Genomic DNA, 25,799 nt, shown 5'->3' on the forward strand with positions numbered 1-25,799 from the left:
GTGCAATATGACTGCATGTACAATATATGCCTATGCGCAAATAATGCTTATGTTGATAATAATCTTTTTACAGACAAACGGGATCCTTCCGTTAGAAAGGATATAGCAAAAATAAAAAATATTCTACATGTTATACATAATCAATAACATATTACATTTATTTTAATCCTTAAAATGCTCGCAATTATACAAAATATATTCTAACTTGTAGAGCGTAAAAGAATAACATATTAAAAAAGAATCTTTATAGGAAGGACTATTTGTGTATTATGTTTTATGTATTGAATATACATAATATAAATACGGAGCGGCCGGTCTAGTGGGTAGAGCGCCAGATTCGTAATCCGGGGAACCAGGTTCAAATCCCGTTAAGAAATTGTTCCAGTAAAAACGCCGCTCCCTTCATCTAGCGGACAGAGAGGTAACCCTAGATGGATAACTGGGCTTCGTCTTTCGGAAGAGACGTTAAGCAGTGGGTCCACTTATGGCCGATGATCGCTATGAGATACCACCTCAATCTTACCCCTATCAACCCGCATTGGCCAACGTGATAGGAAAATGGCTAAAAACCTCTAAAAACAATGCAATTGTTAAAAGAGAGGCCACTGTCCAGCAGTGAACGAAGCCTTGTCCAGCAGTGGACGAGGCAAAGGCTGGTGATGATGATTGAATATACACACTATAAAATATGTATTATGTGTGTACGTAAATATTATATTAAATCGGGAATATACAAAATATCTATGGAGTAATTAAGACTTTGACGGAGTGTATTATCAAATATAAATGCAGATTTTACATAAAATAATGTCCAGCAATGTATAAACAACTTTAGACGTTTACATTTTCAAATTTTCATGATTAACAAAGTGATACTGTAAATCAAATTTGTATTTTATTACACATAAGTTATTGTTTTTTGTCGCATAAGGTTATTTATTCATCATGTTATCTTATATTTACAAGTTACTAACTGCAACGATAATTTTCTATATACCAACAAATTATATTCTTTTTTTAATGTCACTATTAATTGATGTTTACCGAGTATAATCTACTTTATATATTAACTTTTACTATATTAATCTCATTTTCGCTCTTATATTTTTTGTTACAATGTGTACACTCAATTCACGAATCGCAAAACACAAAAAGATAATCGTTCACATTTACAAGATTTACAAAACACTTGTATGTACATCCCACTAAAACGAACTATCATATTGCCGCGAAATGCAATAACGTCGTTGACCGCCGGACGCGCGGGAAAAGCAATACGCCGATGAGCGCTATCTCGCTCGCCCTTTTATTCTCCCGCTCGCTCGCTCACTCTTTCACTCGCTCATTATCTCGATGCATTTTTTTTTTTTAATTAAAAGTATAACAACTGACACTGAGGCTATCTTACTAAACTCTTATCGTCTATCACTTGCAATATGCCAACAATATAACTTTTCAAACTCTTAAGCTGGGTATACACTTAACGAACGAACACCGAACAAACAGTGAACGCAAACGTTTGTTGTCATTATTCAACAAATATAATAAAAAATCTCACATTGCTAAATGCAGCAAACCCCGATTCTAGTCGAATTCTGGTGTTTGGCGCAACCGAAAAAAAGAACAGACAACCAAGGAACACAAATGCAAATAATGTCCGAATGTTCGCGTTTGCTGTTCGTTTTCTAATTGTATACCCAGCTTTATATAAACGGATTATTAATCCATATGTATCTTTAATCTTTAACTTCCCATTGAATAGGGAATCCACCTCTTAAACGAGGTATAGGCGTAGGCCGGGCCGGAATCAAATCACGGACGCATAACACTGGTTGCATATGATTTGCATAATTGATATTAAATCAATGGTTATGACCATTTCGATAATCCTCGTATTGGTAATACTATTTATATTGCTTATATAAGCAATTTTTTAAAAAATCTTATAGAAAGCTTATTAATAATAAATTTTAGATATCGTTATTATCTAAGACTGTTCGCGCTATTTAAATAATCAAACAGAACATCATAAAAGCGAACGAATAGTTAATAGATCACACAGAAAAAAAAAATATTCTTAATTTGAAAATATATTTAGTTTCAAGTTCCAACAATATGAAAATTTTGAAATGAGATTGTATTGCGTTAAAGGAATAGAAATTTGTTTGAATGAAGTCATTATATAGTTCAACCAAAAAAAAAAAATATTGAAATAAAAAGTTGAAATTCTAATAAGAAGATGTAGATTGTTTCGTATATACGCAAGATTACTATAAGCTTTTTATAAGAATTTCAACTTTTCTTTTCTTGACTGAACTATATAAAACTTCGTTTAATAATAATATATAAATAACTTTATTCAAGCAAATTTTCTTTGTTTAATGCAGTATAATCTCATTTCAAGATTATATATTCTTGCGTATATACAAGTATATCAGTGTTGATTTGACACTTTTTTTTCTGTGCAGTACCAGAACTGATCAGTCACTCGCAAGCATTTCATATAAGAACTTCGGTTTATTGTGACACTTCATAATAACGAAAACATTTGTAATAATGTAATATCTCTAAAATATTTAGAAATTAAATAAATTTTTACTTTTACATGTTTGTTATCTACATGCGCATTTTTAAATAAAATAAATAATACATTATATACATTTAAAAGTTAGTGATAAAGTATCAATAAAGTATTTTAACGTACTATTTACTAACCAAACGTATTTAAGATATAAAGACTGCAAATAATATATATATTTAGTGATTTGTGTAATTTAAGAACTAAAAAAAGATATCAACTCATAAAAAAAAGCGTAGTGCGACAACAGGGTATATTCGTAATCAGTTAAGATAATACATAAAGTCGATAACTCGACTAGTAAACAAAAAGATAGAAATCGAAACCGCAATACATTGCATTAATCGCATTAGTTCTTATCGCAATATAATATTCTCATCAAACATATATTCTATTTTTTTAAATATATAAAAGTCGAGAAACAAATTGAAATAAATAACGGATTCACAAATGACAACATGTCACAATGAACTGACAACATTAGTGAAAATTTTACAACATGAAATTCTACATAAAACATCATAATCATCTCATCACTTATGCACATATTCAGAAAACATGTTCCTTACACGTTTATTCCGGTGACATGTTATTATTTGTAAATCCGTAATTCATTTCAGTTTACTCCTCGACTTTTATACATTGAAGAAATAAGATATGCGTTTGATTCGAATTTTATACAGCGATAAGAACTAATGCGATTAATGCGTTTATTGTGATTTAAAATCTTAATCTTTTTATTTACCAGTCTTTGTGTTATCTTAACTTATCACATTAAAGATGGTCTGATAATAGACCAAAACATTTGTTAAAATACTATTTTAATTAAAAGTCACGGCACGAGAACACGCTGTTGTAGCTCCATGCCCTCCTTTTTATGTGTTGATGTCTAATCAATTGAGTTTTTAGATATTAGAAGAAGACATCAGAAGGAATCGCAATTTGCTCAAACTGGCTAATTATTTCGTCGGCCAATAATGATCACTATTATATTGCTATTACTTATCCTTATTCTTCTGATATTTAATTATTATGTGCATTATCATGGAAAAAAGGGGCGACTTATCAATCTTATACCAGGACCATCAGGTTATCCGATTGTTGGAAATGCATTTCAATATCTTGGTTCACGAGGTAAGTTATAATATCTCACAAAATTGTCTCACAAAAATTGTCTCACAAAATTGTCTGACAAAAATTGTCTCACAAAATTATTAAATTACAAAATTGTTACTTTATTCAATCCAAGTGATATCTATCTTAACAAAATTATTAAAAACAGAAGTCGTTTTTGTTCGACCCAACTGGCCTAATAATTATTGTAATATATTTAAACTCACAACGTTTCGAAAAATTATCTCACAAAATTGTCTCACAAAAATTGTCTCACAAAATTATTAAATTACAAAATTGTTACTTTATTCATTCCAAGTGATATCTATCTCGAAAAAACCTAAATAACAAGTAGTATCTATTTAAAAAAAAATATGTGAAATCTTTTAATACTGCGCCAATTACAAAGAGAGAATATATATATATATATATATATATATATATATATATATATACCTTATGACAAAATTATTATTATATCACGAAATTGCGTTACCAAACTCAATCCAAGTGATATATATATTTCAAAAAAATATATAAAATCTTTAAATTACGCCAACTACAAAGAGAATGTATATATTGCTTTGAAAAATAATTGTAGTGCAACTACTCTTAAAAAATAAAACAAAATTGTGTTACCTAACTCAACCCAAGTGGTATGTATCTTTGTATTCCTGAGGATCTTTCTATCAACCCAAGTGGTAGTAGTTTTAATTCTCCTTGATAAAATTATAATATTACAAAGAATCATTTAATCATTTTAATCACAAAGAATTAAAGAGGTAACATTATAAAATAAAAATATTTAATTAAAATAAAATAAAAAATTTTTCTTGTAAAAAACTTGGCGCTGCTTTTTTAAGGTTAAACCAGACAAACTTGCATAGGTGCATAAGCATATGCATAAAGAGATAGATTGGTCTATTTCCTTTTGCACATATATCTGAACCAATCAATTTCTTACGCTTATGTTTATGCGCGATGCAAATTTGTCTGGATAGACTTTAAAAAAGCAGCGCCAAGTTTTTTACAAGAAAAATTTTTTTATTTTATTTTAATTAAATATTTTTATTTTATAATGTTACCTCTTTAATTCTTTGTGATTAAAATGATTAAATGATTCTTTGTAATATTATAATTTTATCAAGGAGAATTAAAACTACTACCACTTGGGTTGATAGAAAGATCCTCAGGAATACAAAGATACATACCACTTGGGTTGAGTTAGGTAACACAATTTTGTTTTATTTTTTAAGAGTAGTTGCACTACAATTATTTTTCAAAGCAATATATACATTCTCTTTGTAGTTGGCGTAATTTAAAGATTTTATATATTTTTTTGAAATATATATATCACTTGGATTGAGTTTGGTAACGCAATTTCGTGATATAATAATAATTTTGTCATAAGGTATATATATATATATATTCTCTCTTTGTAATTGGCGCAGTATTAAAAGATTTCACATATTTTTTTTTAAATAGATACTACTTGTTATTTAGGTTTTTTCGAGATAGATATCACTTGGATTGAATAAAGTAACAATTTTGTAATTTAATAATTTTGTGAGACAATTTTTGTGAGACAATTTTGTGAGATAATTTTTCGAAACGTTGTGAGTTTAAATATATTACAATAATTATTAGGCCAGTTGGGTCGAACAAAAACGACTTCTGTTTTTAATAATTTTGTTAAGATAGATATCACTTGGATTGAATAAAGTAACAATTTTGTAATTTAATAATTTTGTGAGACAATTTTTGTCAGACAATTTTGTGAGACAATTTTTGTGAGACAATTTTGTGAGATAAAATTAATGATACTACCACTTGGTTTTTTTCCGAGGTAACAACCACGCGTGTACTTGGCGCCCTTTTTTTACCTTTTTTGAAAAAGGTAATTTTGTACTGATATCATGCATTTTGTAGTGTTACGCATCCTCTTCTAACTAGTCTTATAAAGAATATATCTTACAAACAGTATGTACAGATTGTAAAGCTAAAGGTGTTGCAGACTATTATTTCTAAGAAAATAGATTTTTTTAAATAACATGTAGACATGATACAAATAAAACAAATTTATTCTTTATGTTTTTTTGTACTTTTAAGTACTCTGCATTTAAAAATAATTTACATTATTTTCATCCATTTGTATCATGTCTATTTGTTATTTTAAAAAATTTGGCAATTATACCGTTCAATAAAGCAAAGTTTCAGCTTTAAGAATCTGTTTTTTGAATTGCAATACGATGATTTTTAAGGAAGTTATGAGCAATCAAAGTCAAAATGCTCATTTCTTATTCAATCCACGATAAAAACTTTCAAAAGTAGAGATTTCAAGCTTTAAAATCCTTTTTTTAAATTTAAATTTTATTCGTTTTTAACAAAGTTACAGCTGCTTGAATTTTGCCTATTTTTAAAGATAAATTTAGTGTTCTTTTAAAATACCTGACACATTGAAGATAATGAAAGTGCTTCTAGCATGCTCGGATTTTAGATTTCGAATATGCAACAAAATCAATATGTAAGTATTTCTTCAGAAAAATGCATCAACATTGGTTAGCGCTTAAACGTTAAATTTTCTTTTCCTGCGTTAAAAACTAAAGCTACGATTTATTTAAACATTATTGGTGCAATAACTAGGTAAAACATCAATTTAAACATACATGTGTAGTTTAGACAGGATATAAATCCAGGTCAGAATTACAAATTTCTTGAATGTACCAGCATTTAATTATACAGTAAATAATAAATTTATTTACAGTTACAATAGATTATACATATTAAATAAAACTTGATTTGGTAAGTATGAAGTAAATAACAATATAATAGTTTTATTAAATGTTTATTTAGCAATTATGTTTTCATGTATGTATAAGAAACGTAGCATATTCACATATTCACTTTGTATGTGTGTGTTCATATGTGTATGGTCAGAGGTACGAATATATAATACTGACGGGTTATATTACTGCTTAAAAATACGGCTTAAAAATAATTATGTTACTGTCTCGGTCTTCTGCCTCGTCTACCCCAATGGTAGTTAGCTGACGACATCTTTCTTCTTGTCGTCGTATCCCCGCGGCTCTGCCTCTTGGTCTTCGAACTGTAAATATGCTCATGTACCATAGCGTTTGGTCCAAAGCGTTTGGTCTGCACTATGCGATCGTGTTCTTCTCTATTATTGACAATGCGATCAAGTGCGATTTTTTGCGCATTTTTATTACAGACGTTCTTCATTACATTAACATAACAAAGTCTATACTTTCAAGGTACATGATGATCGTTTTAAAATGGTGTCTACCTGTGAGATCTTTAAGGATTATGCGCAGTGTTCAAGCTCCCGCACGGAGCACATTAAGCTAAATTAGTCTTCGTTATTTTATTTTTATCTTGCAAATTGTCTTTATTTGTTCTCTCTCTCGCGAGCTTACCGATTATTAATATCGAGTCGCCGCAAGCGCTTGGACACTTCGATAAGATTAAAGCGATCACAGACAGAGGCATTCCGGTAAACGAAACGCCGCGAACACCCCAATAGATACAGAGGCTAATACTTCTTTTCTTTTTTTTTAAGGATTTCTAATGATATCCCCTGGTGGAAATCTTCTCATGGGTAGGCAAAAAAGTCCCAATTCTCCCCATGAGTATCTTCCCTTTTTTGCCTACTTATGAGAAGATTTCCACCAGGGTAATGAAAGATCAATGTGTAATATTGTTTATCGCTGTAGTTTATTTTAATGTGTCTGTTTTGTAATTAATATCTTTATAATGCGTAATTACAAAATAAATTGATAGTGAAGTTACTAATTAAAATATAAAGAATTATAATTTTGCCTACCCTTTTTGCCTACCCATGAGAAGATTTCCACCAGGGTCCGTACCGCACGTAGGGCGTTCCCGTCGTTGCAAAACCGTTTCACGACTCGGAGGCTGCAAATGTAGCGAGTCGAGTTTGTAACGCAAGCTCCGTGTCCCAATTCGTTCTAGATGCGCTCCTCTCTACCTTATGTAATACATTACTCGCGTAAAGTATCGCGCAATTGTAATTGTACGTTATAATATGTAGTACAAATAGAGAATATACCGCGCGCGCGTGATGTAAAATTGTAAGAGTAGACCTAAAAGGTAGTAAAATCGTAAAACGTAAATATCGTAGAAAAGTTTCGCGAAAAAGCAAAGGCTCGTTCCAAAACAATAGCGGAAGGCTTATGAAATAGAATAAGAAAGCATTTATACTTCTAGTAGACCGTCGTGTTATAGTTCTGAAGGCACTGTTCAAAAGTTTATTACATTTCTTGGAATAACGGGTCTTCGCAAAACACCTCTTCGAATGGTGCGACAAGGAGAGTCGTTATAAATATCGACATGACCATTGCACACGCCTCCTTCGGTCTATATCACAAAATTCAAAATAGAGTAGTCTCAACTTGACAGCCTGTGCCACAATGTCAATGCCATATTTGTCGGGTCTGTGATCGCTTAGGAATTATCGTGAGCTAGCAAAAATCGATGGTCAGAATTCAGGCTTATGATACGCAATGGCCGGTGCATTTCCATTAATTATGTCATATCAATATCGTATCATTATATTACACAAACGCTTATTAATTTAGAGGCACATTGCTAAGGGTCTCGGTTTTTTTTCTTTTCAAGTTGCTCCCTACATTAATGAACTTATGACAATTAGCTAATTACGATTATTCAATACGTCAGCGATTTGGCATATATGTATATATATATATATATATAGAAGAGAGAAGTGTGTGTGACGAACGAACGGTGGATATCTTTCTTGAAAAGAACATTAATGTGTGTCAAGGTAGTTTAAAGACAATATTTGAGCTCGGAATTTCTTAAAATTAAGCGTAAAAAAATGCCATGTGCATAAAAATAATAAGACAACTCTCTACAGATGCTATAACGATCCCGCTATCGGATTTCCTTACCTAAGCAGGAAAACTTTGGCTACTGCTACACGCTATTTGTACTTCGGCGAAAAAGAGCCGAATTTACGATTCTTGCTAAGAACACCGATTGCGCATTTAGAAGAAAAAAGAACGGTACGCAGCACACACAGTACCTAAACCAGCAACAGATCATTTATATGTTCAGGAAGACCTTAACAGTACTATATATGCTCACGCTTTAATAAATCTGAATTCTACGCACAACGATTGTAATGTCAGAGAAGCATTTACTGTACTCAGAGAGTGTACTTTTTGCCGGAATGTTTAAACGTGATATTTCTTTTCTTTTCTTTTCTTTTTATATTCACACACAGCACTGGACTATTTGCGTTATTCGCGCTCATAAATTATTTAAAAGCTCTTAGTCTTTTGAACATTAAAGTCCAGAATGCTGCTCTGAGATATGAATGCTCTACAGAATGTACATAGTAGACAGCAAAAGCGTCTATACCACAGGATGTTCACATTTGCTCTGATGCAAAATATCGTTTTCTTTTTTTTTCTCGAGCTACAAAAATCAGGCTGATGCAATGGCAGATACTATGTAGATATATAAAAGTTAGCTTTACAACATGTAATTAACTTTACAACATGTAAAACCTGATAAAGTTCTTAAAAAATGTAAAGAACATTCCCTGAATAAGATCAATCACACGACAATTCAGTCCTCTCTAAGTATCGTACTTTGATCGTAGAACGCATCAAATAATTTCTTTTAAGGGAATCAAAATTTTCTAAAGTAATATGTATATAATCAATGATATATTCTCATGAATGTGTGGGTCCGTCATGGTACCAGCCTGGATCCGGCCAATCAAATCATGTGATTCCGTAGAGTCTAGACACAGACATTTCTCTTCCGCATTCGTACAGATGAGCCACTTAAGATAGATCACAAAAAGTACGGAGTGGGCATTAGAGGTGGGATTACTCTCTCGGAATCAGGCACTGCCTGGAACAGCACTGGTGATCTCTGATCCACTGTCGTGAACTGCATGATACTAGCTATGTTACCACATCAATAACAATAATTTGGGACCGACCACACTGTGACGAGTTTGTCATTAAACATGTACCTATAACCTGCATGATAAAAATATGCGTCATCAATACATACTTCTGAGATATTTAAAAAAATCTGCGACAGAAATATTTGAGCAAAGACATACCTACCTGAACTAATTGGTGCGCCCTACAGATGAGTTTAAGATCATTCACTTCCATGAACATGTAAGTCACTTTGCTGCCAAACAGCCAGCCTGCACCACGCGGACTTACTGTCCATGTTTCTACATCTTCTGGATCGGACCAGACCAAATCACAGAAAGCACCTGTAATATGGCAATTAAGCAACGATATTTTATTATTATTGTACAATAACAGTAAATATCCAGTCATGTAACTTTTAATTATTATGTAACTTTTGCAATGACATATCACTTTATACAATTAATACCTTTGTGTGGAATCTCTTGATTTCTTTCAATCGTTCTAATTTGATCTAGTGTTCTAATAGCTGGAGACAATCCACCGTGTACACAAAGAACCTGTTCATCAATTAACTAAAACAGAATTTTATTCGAGCGTAATCAAAAGTGGAGTTATACCCTACAACAGTACTTCCACGCATTAGCATTGCCGTACTTGTTTTGGCATTCATCTAGAACAGAAAATGAAGAAACCAATGAAATCAAAGCTTTATTATACACAAATAAAAAAAGCCCAGAAAAGAAAGTATCGTTGCGCACTTACCGTAAAATCCAAATAAACGTGCGTGATTTGTCTAGTTTCGTGATTACCGCGTAGTAACGTTATCCTGTCGGATCCTGTCGGACCATTTAGCTTTAAGTGTGAGCAGACGAGTAAACGTTTCTAAGCTAGCCCCGATCGACAAAATCTCCCAGGAATATGTAATTTGTATCTGGCACGGGGCCACCGTTACGAAACAGTTCCTCTAAATCATAGAACTGTAACAGCACAAAAACATGAACAATCTGATGTATATTAATATCACGATTGTGTACAAATAACTATACAGCTACAGAATATTAAAATCGAAAAGTTGTGAGGCAATAGATAATGGAAGACTAATATTGTTCCGACGCTAATTCGGAAGATTAAAATCCGCTAAAACTTTACGTCGATCCCGTAGCGGTGAGCAAGGATGCTCCGACTTTGAGGTTAGTACAACATTCATCGCACGATAATGTTATAATTGCAAATCGGAAACGTACCTCGAGTCCAGCTCTTCTGCGATCAACGAAGTCGGGATCGAACGTGTCAGTCGTCACTTTCTGCCAAGCGTAGAGAACCTTCTTTTCCGGCAGCGGTGGTAACACGATGTAGGGATACGAAATCTCCAGATAAGCACGAAGCAATTCAAATTCAGTATATCGCCGGCACGATTACGGTGTTACTACCGTTTCGCGTACGCGCGTATGCGCGCGTTGTCGCACCTTACCTCGCGACAGCGTGCGGCTCGTGCAAACGTTAACGTGCGGCCGCAATCGCGCCTCGTGTGAACAGGCTCCTTGATCTCAGTATCAGCTCCCTGCTCCCTGCCGTCAACTCCTTGATTGATTGATCTCAGTATCAGTTCCCTGCCGTCAATATATAATAATATAGTATAGGTTAACCTGTATGTAAACACTCGCGTAAACGTAGTAAACAGTAAAATAAGTAACAGTAATATATAGAATAGGAGATAATTACATAATAAAACAATTACCTTGAATTAATCGTCGCGTCGCGTAAAGAGTCACGGTCGGTCTCGCTCCGCGCGTACTACCGTGTCTCTCGACGAGATAGGTTAACTGATGAACTGACTGACAGCGCGCTAAACGCACTGTCTGCACTGTACTGCACTGCGCTGCGATATAATTGATGAACTGACTGACAGCGCGCTAAACGCACTGTCTGCACTGCACTGCACTGCGCTGCGATACTAACGCCGTTAGCCGCCAGTGTCGAAAAAGTGAAAGTGACATTTTTCTGTTATATATATATGTTATATTGAGATGAGAGCGGTCGACGTAGAAGAAAGTATCTTAAAATAAAATTTTCAACATTTGGACTTTGCGTCGCAATATCTCCGCTCGTAGGGCACGTAGCGGAATATTATAACAGAAACCCCCCCCTAATTCGACCCCAAGCTATCGATCAAGCCTACTTAGAACTTGATCCGTTTACTCGTTATCGAGATCTCAACATCTCGTATACTCGCAACCCGTCGCGTCGCGTAAAAGAGTCACGGTCGGTCTCGCTCCGCGTATACTTGGCGCGAGACACTGCCGTGTCTCTTGATTTTATATACAATATATTCCGGTAAATAAATATTCGCCAGTACATACAAATTTTCAAATATAATATTTGCAAACATATTTCTCTGAGATATATAATTATCAATATTTTATTGCATGTTAATTGCTTTTAAGAATCATTTAAACTTATAAGTGATTTAAGCTTATATTTTTAAGCAGTAGCATTTATGTATTTTGATTATTAGAGTTATTTGAAAAGGAATAAAATATCTAGATACAAACATTAAATATAACAAACAGTCAATTATACATATTTTGATCTATATTTATAATATGTCCGTAAATTTATAAATTTATTATAATTATGTATACATAATAAACATATACATACATGTTTTAGAAGAACAATGGAAGATTGTGATTACTCTAACTAACGAGTTTTATCCTATTGCAAAAGCTTGGGGATTCTTTTTTCCCGTAATATCCATTCGTCATCCAAATGATTTAGAGGTGAAATATGAATAAAATTTTATTCTGCTTTTTTTTATTATTGATATATTGATGATAAGATGTTTACTTTTTTATGTTTTTTTATTAAAAAAAATGTTTATTTGTCAAAAGTCTGAAATAATTGTATATTTAAAATTAAAGATGATTATCTCTTAATATTTAAAATACTTTTGAAATCAACTAATTGATTACATAAATGGTGTCTAAATTAAATAACGTTTAACTTAATATCTTCTGTAATTTCAGACAATATTAAGCAGCACAAAACATATCGAAAAGACTCTTATTTATGATAATTTACAACCTTGGTTCGGTACAGGTCTTCTCACTAGTGGAGGTAACATCACGATATTAATATAAATAATGGTACATGTTTTACTAAATTTTGCTTTGGCTTCTTATTAACAAAATTAATCTGTATAATTAAATTTAAACAGCATATATTATATCACACAGTAATTAGGTTTACATATATGTTTACAACATCTCATATCAATCATGAAAAAAATAATTGTATTATTAAATATAAAAAAATAAATTATTAAATAATATAATCACATTAAATATAAATATTATAAAAAAAAGATAATAAGCGCATTTTTACGAAGAATTTCTTTCTTATACGTTTTATTACACGATGTGTTGTCGTAAAAATTTAAACGCATATCACAAAAAGAATATATTTGTAATATTCAATGGTTATTAAAAATCGATAAATTTTAAATTAAATAAAAAAATATATGTCTCACTGCACATTGTTATCACACAATTATGCAATATGTTATTTATGTTTCAGGTGCCAAGTGGCATTCACGACGAAAGATATTAACCCCCACATTTCATTTTAATATATTACAGCAGTTTATTCAGATTTTGATCGAGGAAGGTGAAAACATGACAAAATCTTTGAAAAATGCAGGAGACACAGTTGTGAAAGATTTAGTACCATTTTTTAGCGAACATACGCTGAATGCAATATGTGGTATGATGTGTTCATAACTGTACATTTTAACTGTAAATTTTATTTTATAAATTCTTATTGATAAATAAAATTATACTAAAATCAAAATTTTAAAACTGTAAGTATCAAAATTACAACATATAAATACTGATTCGTATATAATTTTTACAGCCACAGATACTTTTGAAATATATATGATAATACATTATCACGATATTTTTATAAATGCGTTTGCAGAAACTGCCATGGGCACTTCTCTACGAGGCCTTGGTGATTTCCAGCAGCAGTATCGAGAAGCGGTTCATCGGATGGGCGAACTTCTTATTTACAGGTATAATAATTCATGTTTTATTAGATGTAATAAATAACTGTATATCCATATTCTATCTTAATTAAAATATAAATTTGTAACAGCTAACGATTTAGAAACGGCCAAATTCGAGCAGTAAACAGATGTTAAAGATACAGTACAAAATTACCTTTTTTAAAAAAGGTAAAAAAAAGTGCCAAGTACACGCAATGTATTTTGTAAATTCAATCGAAAAATTATCTCACAAAATTGTCTCACAAAAATTGTCTCACAAAATTATTAAATTACAAAATTGTTATTTTATTCAATCCAAGTGATATCTACCTCGAAAAAACCTAAATAACAAGTGGTATCTATTTAAAAAAAAAATACGTGAAATTATTTAATACTGCGCCAATTACAAAGAGAGAATATATATATATATATATATATATATATATATATATATATATATACCTTAACAAAATTATTTTTATATCACGAAATTGCGTTACCAAACTCAATCTAAGTGATATATACCTTAACAAAATTATATCACAAAATTGTTTTACCTAACTCAACCTAAGTGATATGTTATTTCAAAAAAATATATGAAATCTTTAAATTACGCCAACTACAAAGAGAATATATATATTGCTTTGAAAAATAATTGTAGTGCAACTACTCTTAAAAAATAAAACAAAATTGTGTTACCTAACTCAACCCAAGTGGTATGTATCTTTGTATTCCTGAGGATCTTTCTATCAACCCAAGTGGTAGTAGTTTTAATTCTCCTTGATAAAATTATAATATTACAAAGAATCATTTAATCATTTTAATCACAAAGAATTAAAGAGGTAACATTATAAAATAAAAATATTTAATTAAAATAAAATAAATAAATTTTTCTTGTAAAAAACTTGGCGCTGCTTTTTTAAAGTCTATCCAGACAAATTTGCATCGCGCATAAACATAAGCGTAAGAAATTGATTGGTTCATATATATGTGCAAAAGGAAATAGACCAATCCATCTCTTTATGCATATGCTTATGCACCTATGCAAGTTTGTCTAGATTAATCTTAAAAAAGCAGCGCCAAGTTTTTTACAAGAAAAATTTATTTATTTTATTTTAATTAAATATTTTTATTTTATAATGTTACCTCTTTAATTCTTTGTGATTAAAATGATTAAATGATTCTTTGTAATATTATAATTTTATCAAGGAGAATTAAAACTACTACCACTTGGGTTGATAGAAAGATCCTCAGGAATACAAAGATACATACCACTTGGGTTGAGTTAGGTAACACAATTTTGTTTTATTTTTTAAGAGTAGTTGCACTACAATTATTTTTCAAAGCAATATATATATTCTCTTTGTAGTTGGCGTAATTTAAAGATTTCATATATTTTTTTGAAATAACATATCACTTAGGTTGAGTTAGGTAAAACAATTTTGTGATATAATTTTGTTAAGGTATATATCACTTAGATTGAGTTTGGTAACGCAATTTCGTGATATAAAAATAATTTTGTTAAGGTATATATATATATATATATATATATATATTCTCTCTTTGTAATTGGCGCAGTATTAAATAATTTCACGTATTTTTTTTTTAAATAGATACCACTTGTTATTTAGGTTTTTTCGAGGTAGATATCACTTGGATTGAATAAAATAACAATTTTGTAATTTAATAATTTTGTGAGACAATTTTTGTGAGACAATTTTGTGAGATAATTTTTCGATTGAATTTACAAAATACATTGCGTGTACTTGGCACTTTTTTTTACCTTTTTTAAAAAAGGTAATTTTGTACTGATATCACCTATTTTGTAGTGTTAAGCAAGGATCTGCAAAACATTTTTATTTTTTATTTTTTAATTATTCACAAAATTAGCAATAACAACAAATACATAAAAATTAATAATATTTAAGTAAAAGTAAATTATACATTTCTCACAAAAATTGAAGGAACACTAAATTTATCTTTAAAAATAGGCAAAACTCGAGCAGCGGTAACTTTGTTAAAAATGAATAAAATTTAAATTTCAAGCTTAAAACCTCTACTTTCGAAAGGTTACTATTATTCGTCCAATTTTTATTATGTCTAGACATAATTTTAATTCAGCGGATTTTTATTATGTCATGACATAATTTTAATTCTGCCGCTAGGGAATTTTTAAGTCGATTCTTATGAATCAAGCTTGAATTTGATGTCTAGGTGTCCCAGGTTGCCGATAACGAAGTCCACATAGTGCGCTCCATAGTTTTCGGTGTCCAGGTGTATTAATACCTTGAATTCGATGTCCACGTGTTCCAGGTTGCCGATGACGGGTTCCAGATAGTGCGCTCCATAGTTTTCGGTGTCCAGGTGTAATAATACGTTGAATTCGATGTCTAGGTGTCCCACGTTGCCGATGACGAGGTCCACATAGTGCGCTCCGTAGTTTTCGGTGTCTACGTGTATTAATACCTTGAATTCGATATCTACGTGTCCTACATTTAGATTTAAAGTTATTAATACACCTAGACACCAAAAACTACAAAGCGCACTATGTGAACCTCATCATCGGCAACCTGGGACACGTAGACATCGAATTCGAGGTATTATTACACCTAGACACCGAAAATTACGGAGCGCGCTATCTGGACCTCGTCATCAGCAACCTGGGACACCTAGACATCAATTTCAAGGTATTAATACACGTAGACACCGAAAACTACGGAGCGTACTATGTGGACCTCGTCATCGGCAACCTGGGACACCTAGACATCGAATTCAAGGTATTAATACACGTAGACACCGAAAACTACGGAGCTCACTATCTAGACATCGTCATCGGCAACCTGGGACACCTAGACATCGCATTCAACGTATTATTACACCTGGACACCGAAAACTACGAAGCGCACTATGTGGACCTTGTCATCGGCAACCTGGGACACCTAGACATCGAATTCAACGTACGATTACACCTGGACACCGAAAACTATGAAGCGCACTATCTGGATCCCGTCATCGGCAACCTGGGACACGTGGACATCGAATTCAAGGTATTAATACACGTAGACACCGAAAACTACGGAGCGCACTATGTGGACCTCGTCATCGGCAACCTGGAACACCTAGACATCGAATTCAACGTACGATTACACCTGGACACCGAAAACTATGAAACGCACTATCTGGATCCCGCAATCGGCAACCTGGGACACGTGGACATCAAATTCAAAGTATTAATACACGTAAACACCGAATACTACGGAGCGCACTATGTGGACCTCGTCATCGGCAACCTGGGACACGTAGACATCGAATTCAACGTATTATTACACCTGGACACCGAAAACTATGAAGCGCACTATCTGGACCTCGTCATCGGCAACCTAGGATACCTAGACATCGAATTCAAGCTTGATTCATAAGAATCGACTTAAAAATTCCCTAGCGGCACTTTCTGCCAAGCGTAGGGTTCCTTCTTTTCCGGCAGCGGTGGTAATACGATGTAAGGATACGAAATCTCTCCAGATAAACATGAAGCAATTGACTCAATATGTATTATATATATATACCTAATTTACCTAAATAGAAATATTTCTCCTGACCGATAAGTCTATCGACCTAATTTAATTTACCTACTAGATCGATCGAAATACGCGCGCGATATCGAAACTGGCGATACCTGCGCCGCCAGTGTCGAAAAAGTGAAAGCGACATTTCTCTGTTATCTGTTTGTTACATGTATGTTATAATATATTGAATTGAGAGCGTTGACGTAGACGTATCTTAATAAAAAATTTTCACATTTGGACTTTGCGTCACAATATCTCCGCTCGTAGGGCACGTAGCGGAAAATATTATAGGAGATACCCCCCCAAAGTCGACCCCAAGCTATCGATCAAGCCTACTTAGAACTTGATCCGTTCACTCGTTATCGAGATCTCAACATCTTGGGTACTCGCAACCCGTCGCGTCGCGTAAAAGAGTCACGGTCGGTCTCGCTCCGCGTGTACTTGGCACGAGACACTACCGTGTCTCTTGATATTTAATTTCGATAAAAAGTATACAGTCAACGTTTCGAGCCTTACTTGGCCTTCTTCAGAACATTAAAAAATAAAAACCATAAAGAATAACGCATTACATAAACTCGTCTTACTTTACAATCAACGAAAATTAATCTACTTCTGAAATCATCGCCTCAGCAGTTAATAAATCAGAGAATTCGGTGGGATACCGTATACCGTATTCTAAATAAACTGAGTAGCATTATTAAGGTCCAGAAGGATAAAAACGCCCATTTTTCCAACAATGATGTAGTCTATAAAATCTGCTGTAAGAATTGTGATGCCTCTTACGTCGGTCAGACTAAGAGGCAATTACAAACTAGATTAAAAGAACATAAAAATAACATCAGATTGGATGAGTCCAAACATTCAGTCGTCTCAGAGCAAGCCACCAAATTTAATTATTCGTTTGACTGGGATAATGCACGCATCTTGGAAATTGAGCATAATTACAAAAAGAGATTGACTGCAGAAATGTTACATATTAAAGAGCAGCCAAATGGTATATATTTAAACAAGGACACGGAATTACTGAACGATGCCTATTTTGATATTTTGTATCGGTTATCATAAATGTTCCTTTAATAACAATGGCTAGTGGTTGCTGTGTCCTTGCGATGCGTGTATCGTCTCAGTCGTCTGTTATCTTTCGCGTCGAGCACACGCTTTTCGGAGACGATGGAAGGATTTCACTTTCCTTGTTGCATTGACCGCTTATGTGAGTCCGTTTATGAGTACAAACTCAATAATTAAATTTAGAGTTTTATCTTACGTGAATTTCTATACTTTCGATGTAGTTGCCACTAACAAGGGGAGGACCAGGTAGTGCCCTCACCGATTTAAATAAATTTTTAATATGTTGTAGGGTTAACCCCCCACTAATTAATAGTAAAGTGGCACGATGCAATACTCGAGCATTCGCAAGATATTTGCATCGAAATTTACTTATTTAGTCCATTCGCCAGGTCGATTGAGCATTTTTATCGTGGTTGATGGCTTAAGTTAATGTTTTTTTATGTTTTTTGGGTCATAGAACAAGAATCTGTAAATAGTTTTTTTGTAAGTCGATGCAAAGTTATTAACAATTTATTTGTTTAAATTGCCCTAGCAATCAAACTATACATCCTATAAAAAAAATGAACTAGAGAAAATTTGTTCCTCTTTTCACGATGAACAAAATGGCGTTTAAATTTTTCCAAAATCTTCATTATTGACGGAAATATGTCAATTTTTAGGTAATTACTGCCTACGCGTCGCGGAGTACCCTAGGAGCAAAAAAGGATAAAAAAGGAGCAAAAAAAATAAATTAAATTAAAATTAAAGGAGTAAAACTCGTGTGGTACAATTGAGCGTGAGCGCGCACGCCTAGGGTACTCCGCGACGCGTAGGCAGTAATTACCTAAAAATTGACATATTTCCGTCAATAATGAAGATTTTGGAAAAATTTAAACGCCATTTTGTTCATCGTGAAAATAGGAACAAATTTTCTCTAGTTCATTTTTTTATAGGATGTATAGTTTGATCGCTAGGGCAATTTAAACAAATAAATTGTTAATAACTTTTTATTGCATCGACTTACGAAAAAATTATTTACAGATTCTTGTTCTACGACCCAAAAAACATAAAAAAAAACATTAACTTAAGCCATCAACCTCGATAAAAATGCTCAATCGACCTGGCGAATGGACTAAATAAGTAAATTTCGATGCAAATATCTTGCGAATGCTCGAGTATTGCATCGTGCCACTTTACCATTAATCAGTGGGGGGTTAACCCTACAACATATTAAAAATTTATTTAAATCGGTGAGGGCACTACCTGGTCCTCCCCTTGTAAGATGGTCTGGCGACAAAGACCTGACAATTACACTGGTTTCATGGACACACGAGTGTCATGCAACGAGGGTAGCGACCGATTCGACTTGTGATTTGACGAATACTCGACGATATACTTCCGACTTCACTATGACTAATTGGTCATCTGCTTGGGTGAGATTGAGTAATGGAAACCGTAGCGTTGGATCAAATTTTCGTTGATTGTAAAGTAAGACGAGTTTGTAATGCGTTATTCTTTATGGTTTTTATTTTTTAATGTTCTGAAGAAGGCCAAGTAAGGCTCGAAACGTTGACTGTATACTTTTTATCGAAACTAGCACCACAGACGCGCGCTTCGCGCGCGCTATTTAGCTTTAACATTATGCTATTACTATTACACTATTAATTTCTTGATACACACAACTGTCAAAATATACGATGACAGCTGCAAATGAAGTAAGCTCAGCGAGAAAACCAATCAGCATCGCGGAAAAGCGGCAACAATAAATTCGACTATCGACTTAACATGCCTTTTTTTAGAAAGGATTAAATATATCTTTAACATCTGTTTACTGCTCGAATTTGGCCGTTTCTAAATCGTTAGCTGTTGCTTTGTCGAGCGAAATTATATTGTTATAAATTTGTAATGTCTAATTATATAAAGAGGTAAATAACAATACTTAATGTAAAGCATCACTTTCGTTAATTAGAAATTTATAAATTACACATCTGTTAAATTATCTATTTAAAAATAAATAGAAATAAACTTAAGAATAAATAGTTAAAAACAGGTATAACTTTTATATTATATAAGATTTTGCATATTTTTCTAGCATAATTTTATTAGTGTTTAAATTTACTTTCTTTTTATATAGTTACTAAAGAAATACTAATTGTAAAAGTATATAAAAAACTTAAAAAACTTAAAAAAATGTTTTCTAAATTTACATGCATTAATGTCTTTTTAAAATAACATGCCTGACATTTATTAATTATTTAGAGTAATGAGGCAATGGCTGCACATCGATTGGATATTCTCGTTGACGTCTAAAGGTCGAGAGCAAAAGAAGATGCTGAAGATATTACATGGATTTACTAAACGAGTACGCAAAAATGCTACTTAATATTAAATATATTTAGACATTACCTATTTAGAATTATTACAACACTAAAAAATTACAATATAATTGTCGTGTAAAAAAATTATAATTTATAAATATTAACAACACACTACTAATTTTATTTATGGAAGAATCATTAATTTTGTATTTACATAGATAATTGCTGAAAGAAAACTTTATCATGATCGCACTAATGGTCAATACTTGAAAAGCTTTTATAATGACACGTCGGCAAAGAAAGATGACGCAGAACCGGTAGGAAGTACGTAATGTAATCGGTAGCTATTTTTTAAATCTGGTTGGTGTTTAATATCATAAATTATATTTTACAAATGAATATTATACTTATAGTTTAAATTCTTAACGTAGTCAAGTTAATAAAAATGTCACAGAAGAATTTTGCTGTTAATTTGATACAGACATGTTTACATATTTCAATTTAGTACGAAGAAAACGGCTTGCAATGTTGGATCTACTAATAGCAGCATCTCGTGATGGCCTTATGACTGATTCAGATATTAGGGAGGAAGTTGATACTTTTATGTTTGAGGTATATTTCTTTTGTATAACCTTTCTTATTCATTATTTGGTTTATCGATACATGATACATTGATGTATACGATTATAGGGTCATGATACTACAGCAATGGGTCTGTGCTTCATTTTGGCACTATTAGCTGAGCATAAGGACATTCAGGTATCTATCGTTAAATGTAAATCGCTATTCCAAATAGACAAAGAAATTAATTGATTCCAAAAGTTATTTATTAACCCTCCATCTGAATATGGCATCCGAGCCAAAATGATATCTGCTCATAACAATAAAACTTGCAAACCTTCCAAAAAATATTAAATAATAAAGAAATGATGTTCATTAAAATGATTATAAAATCGTCAAATACAATGTAGACAGATGTTTCATAAATTTTTTCAGATTTTTTAAAATTATTTAGGGTAGAGAAAGATAGTGTCAAACGTGATAGACCCACGTATACACTCCGAGAAGATGCAAAAAAAAAACGTATACAAACGAAGGATTAAATATGAATCAATATCTAATTTTTTAAATGTTATTTTAAGTGTGTATATGTGTAATGTATACAATTTGCTTTTTGTAGGTATCAATAGATATACAGTAATATGCGCGGGCGCGCGCGGGCATATGCGTATATGCATACGCTTAACCCTAAAACACCACACTGGGTATATATAAAACATCCATGTTTATTTTAAAAATGCCGGCTGTTTCTACAATGTGGTGATAGTTAGGGAATCGAAGTGATAAGGTAAATAAACTTTTGTTCTCTCTCTACCAATCCCCATGCTGTGCAGTCTCATCTGCCGTTTAATAGACGTATGGCTATACACCCAGTAGGTAGATGTGCTAAACCTAGTGTGGTGTTCTAGGGTTAAGCGTACACACATATTTCAAATATTCATTTGCATTTTAAGTGCAATTTATATAGGGGAGACCGGGGCTAGAAGTCACACGAGTAAGTTGTCACAAAGCTTATATCTCACAATAGATCGAGTGGAATATTCTTATTTATAGTGTAGGTTGCTCCTATCGTGTTAGTCGGGTGTACGAAATAGCTCGTTTCAAAAACATCGCATGTGATATTTAAAAGAATTTTTTAAAAATTGGAGGTTGTGAGTAAATTTTTCTTGCCTCTATTTTTATTGTTCCGTTGGTTTTTGGAATTACTAGTCGTAATTTCTTTTGGGTCATAAGAAATATTATAGTTTTAGATAATTTTTCCTGTATTTAGTTAACCGTCATTGCAACATAGTTTATAAATATAATCTTTGTTCAAAATGACCGTTCAGGGTAAGTTGTCTTAAATGAGATGGGATTCAAAGTTGATGAGAATTATTATTCTTTTATTTACTCAAAATTTATGAAAGTATTACAAAGTTTATGAGAATTATTATTCTTTCATTTACTCTATGTTTATGAGAATTATATTACAAAGTTGATAAAAATTATTAATTTTTCGTTTAATTTACGCTGCAATATATTATTAAGTTAAAGTTATCAAAAACTGGCACTAACTTTAATAAAGTATTAAAACAGGAACTATTTGTTGTATATTTCCTCTACATGAAAGATACATGACAATCAATCCAGAGTCATGTGACAACCAACCCTGGGTATAGGGTAAGTTGTCACATTTGCGCGGTTTTGCTTAGAATTAAATAACTTTCTTGTGTATAAATATATACAAGTCTAATTTTTTTTTCTTACATCTAAAGAATATAGCTACATTATAAAATAGTATACGATATTATAAAATTTTGCTAACATTCTTTTAAAAATCAGTATTTGAAAAGTGTGACAACTAGCCCTGGTCTCCCCTACACATATTTCAAACAAATCAAAACATTTGTGAAATAAATATTCCCGCGATATATTTGTTTCTACGTACAAACATCACAATAACAAGAGACGCCCATTAATTAACAATAATGATAATACAGGATCGTGTCAGGAACGAAGTTGATACTGCCTTGCAAGAGAATGAGCAAAAGTTTACTATGAATTTATTGCAAGACCTACCATATTTGGACAGATGTATAAAGGAAACATTACGCTTATATCCCAGCGTATTTTTCATATCACGAATTCCTGCGGAAGACGTAAAATTACGTATGCATTTAACCAATTTTTTTTTTGTATAAATTTTTAAATATATTACGCAACATGTAATCAAATACGCATAAAAAGCAACATTCTTGTATATTTCAAAGATGTAAAAATTTGTATATTATTATTGATAAGTTTATTTCTATAATATTTCAAAATTTTTAATACAAAGCTCCATCTAATACAACGTACAATATTTTCAGAAAATAATGTTAAGCAAGTAATGCTTAATAAAATTTAAATAATAATTACATTATATTTTTTATCTTGTAAACTATAGGGCAACTATCCCTATGTTGCTTTAGATACACTAAAAAAAAATTCTTGGTAAATTTGTGAGATGCATTTAGTAACAGGTTTTTTTTTTAAATATTTGATTATTATTACCAATTATAATAATAATAACAATACATTTTGTAATAATTGTACACATTTAAAAAAATCAAACTTTGCGTTTAGTACTTATTATCAAACAGTTTCGTAAAAATTACTCTAGTTTAGTGATAATTAACAAACAGTTTGATAATTAGTACTAAATTGTCTTAAAAAATTTTATCTGTTTGGTTTGCTGACAGTTACTCAATTATTTAGTAAGCAATTTGGTTACATTTATCATTACTTGGTAATAATTTATCAAACTTTGCCAATATTAACCAAATCATATCAGGTTTTGCTAGAATTATTTGTTAACATTACACTGTTAGAAAATTTGTGTTAAATATAACATAAATCACATGTCCCAAACGGTCCACTCAAATTTTTGTGTTAACATAATATGGAGGTGTTAATTGGTAACATCGATACTATGTTAAAATATTTCAACAGAAAGGAAATGTAATTCTGATCGTAATTTGAGGTCAATTATGTGTACAATTAACATAACTTTTATGTTGAAGTTAAGATTGTAAGATAAAATCACACTCTTTTTCTGTAAATTTTTATTCCCACTTCTGTTATAGGGCAAAATCAACACTATTTTTCTGTAAATTTTAACACATTTAATAATTACATTCAAATTGTGTACTTTAACATATTTTTTAAATTATTTTAATAATTTTACATTTTAAATTTGTTAAGTTAAATTAACATAGCAGGCATATGTTAAATCTACACATGTATGTGTTGATTATTTTACACACAAATTTTAACAAGGACTTACTTTTTTTAACAAAACTACAAAAATTTTCCAACAGTGCAGTAATCAAATTATTTCGTCGCAATTACCTATACGTTTAGTTGAAACTACTTCACCAAGGTTTTTGGTAACATTAACCAAGCCTGGATTATTACAACCAAGAATTATTATTAGACACTTTTTCAGTGTATATATTCAATTTTAAAATTTTAATACAGTTTAAATTATTATTTTTAAATCTTAATTATTGTACAATATGTCTTTTAGAGTCATATTTGGTACCTGCTGGAACATTCTTGCATCTTAACATTTACGGAGTCCACAGAGATCCTAATTTTTGGTCAAATCCAGAAGTATTTGATCCTGATAGATTCTTACCTGAGAAGATCCGACATCGTCATCCTTATTCGTATTTACCATTCAGTGCTGGTCCACGTAACTGTATCGGTAAACTGTATTTTTTATATCCTGATATGTATATATAATATCATGTTATATTAACACATTACGATATGTACCAAATTGTAGGTCAACGATTTGCTATGCTGGAAATGAAGGCCATGATAGCTCCTCTGGTACACAATTTCTGCTTGGAGCCTATTGATTATTTAAAGAATCTTCGGATGCAGGTTGATTTGGTACTTCGCCCTGCTCAGCCACTTCGTGTAAAATTTATCCCTGTCTATAAAACGAAAGCGAGCCCTTGAAACAAATATCGACTTAATAAAGATCATAAAATGCTAAGAAAAGGTTTTATTTGCTTACACAATAATTGTCAATAGCACTGTAATAGTAACACTTTGCACACGTGTCATTATCGGGAACAAACAGAAAATATAAATATAATGTAATAAATGTATAAAATATATTAAATAAATAATTATTTTACTACACATATAGTCAATAAAGTATTACAGTATTTTATTGCAGTATTTTATTACACAATAAAACTGCATTGCAGCGCAGACAAACAATTATTTTTATAAATAATAAATAATAAGTTATGAAATACTCTCCTTGGGTTCCCTGTCACATCTGGCCATTTCACTGGCCTCCTTTTTCTTTCTCTTCTTTTCTCATTGCTATTCTCTTGTAGCACTTAGATTTGTTCGGTAAAATAATCACGTGGCTTCGTCATACTTTGTACAATATTAAATACAACGCGTATTTAATAATGTCGCAACAGCAGAGAGATAGAACCCTGACCTCTGCGATGTTTCACAAATAAAAGTTCAATAAAATGAAGTATCAGTACATGAGCGTCGAATCTGTACCACGCAAAAGATATTGCAGTAAATAATAAATAGACGGTTTTTCTTTGAGGATAGGTC

General features: G+C 31.9%; 1 protein-coding gene and 1 long non-coding RNA gene across 5 annotated transcripts; one reads left to right on the plus strand and one right to left on the minus strand.

The window, feature by feature from the left end:
• Nucleotides 1–22: 22 nt before the first annotated feature.
• LOC139782962 (cytochrome P450 4C1-like) lies at nucleotides 23–25,363 on the plus strand. 2 transcript variants are annotated; one of them, XM_071722053.1, is made up of 13 exons: nucleotides 23–2,667; nucleotides 3,488–3,712; nucleotides 12,322–12,431; nucleotides 12,678–12,768; nucleotides 13,228–13,413; nucleotides 13,630–13,723; nucleotides 20,569–20,671; nucleotides 20,846–20,951; nucleotides 21,133–21,239; nucleotides 21,318–21,386; nucleotides 23,168–23,336; nucleotides 24,736–24,915; nucleotides 24,997–25,363. In XM_071722053.1, the coding sequence occupies exons 2-13, from the start codon at nucleotides 3,556–3,558 to the stop codon at nucleotides 25,173–25,175; spliced, it is 1,551 nt and encodes a 516-aa protein (XP_071578154.1). In that variant the 5' UTR covers nucleotides 23–2,667; nucleotides 3,488–3,555; the 3' UTR covers nucleotides 25,176–25,363. The 2 variants fall into 2 exon arrangements, with proteins under 2 accessions (XP_071578154.1, XP_071578155.1); XM_071722054.1 differs by lacking the exon at nucleotides 23,168–23,336 and having other exon boundaries at nucleotides 24,997–25,217.
• On the minus strand, nucleotides 6,521–11,946 carry LOC139782966 (uncharacterized). Of its 3 annotated transcripts, XR_011721074.1 has the most exons (7): nucleotides 11,390–11,944; nucleotides 11,123–11,261; nucleotides 10,896–11,018; nucleotides 10,414–10,628; nucleotides 10,118–10,321; nucleotides 9,835–9,992; nucleotides 6,521–9,744 (listed from the first exon to the last, which is right to left on the minus strand). It is a non-coding gene; the product is annotated as an uncharacterized lncRNA (long non-coding RNA). The 3 variants fall into 3 exon arrangements; XR_011721075.1 differs by having other exon boundaries at nucleotides 9,831–9,992; nucleotides 10,896–11,261; nucleotides 11,390–11,946; XR_011721073.1 differs by having other exon boundaries at nucleotides 10,896–11,261.
• Nucleotides 25,364–25,799: the final 436 nt, after the last annotated feature.

The sequence above is a fragment of the Temnothorax nylanderi genome, unplaced genomic scaffold (genome assembly GCF_030848795.1).
Source record: "Temnothorax nylanderi isolate EJ_2023f unplaced genomic scaffold, tnyl_v1.0 TNYL_tig0456_pilon, whole genome shotgun sequence".
Classification (NCBI taxonomy): domain Eukaryota; kingdom Metazoa; phylum Arthropoda; class Insecta; order Hymenoptera; family Formicidae; genus Temnothorax; species Temnothorax nylanderi.

Excerpts from the sequence above, each read along its gene's own strand:
- LOC139782962 (XM_071722053.1), top strand. The coding sequence starts at position 3,556 with ATGATCACTATTATATTGCTATTACTTATCCTTATTCTTCTGATATTT. Across the intron at positions 20,952-21,132 it reads TGACGCAGAACCGGTAGGAA|TACGAAGAAAACGGCTTGCA; the intron begins GTACGTAATGTA and ends ATTTCAATTTAG. Across the intron at positions 24,916-24,996 it reads TGGTCCACGTAACTGTATCG|GTCAACGATTTGCTATGCTG; the intron begins GTAAACTGTATT and ends ACCAAATTGTAG.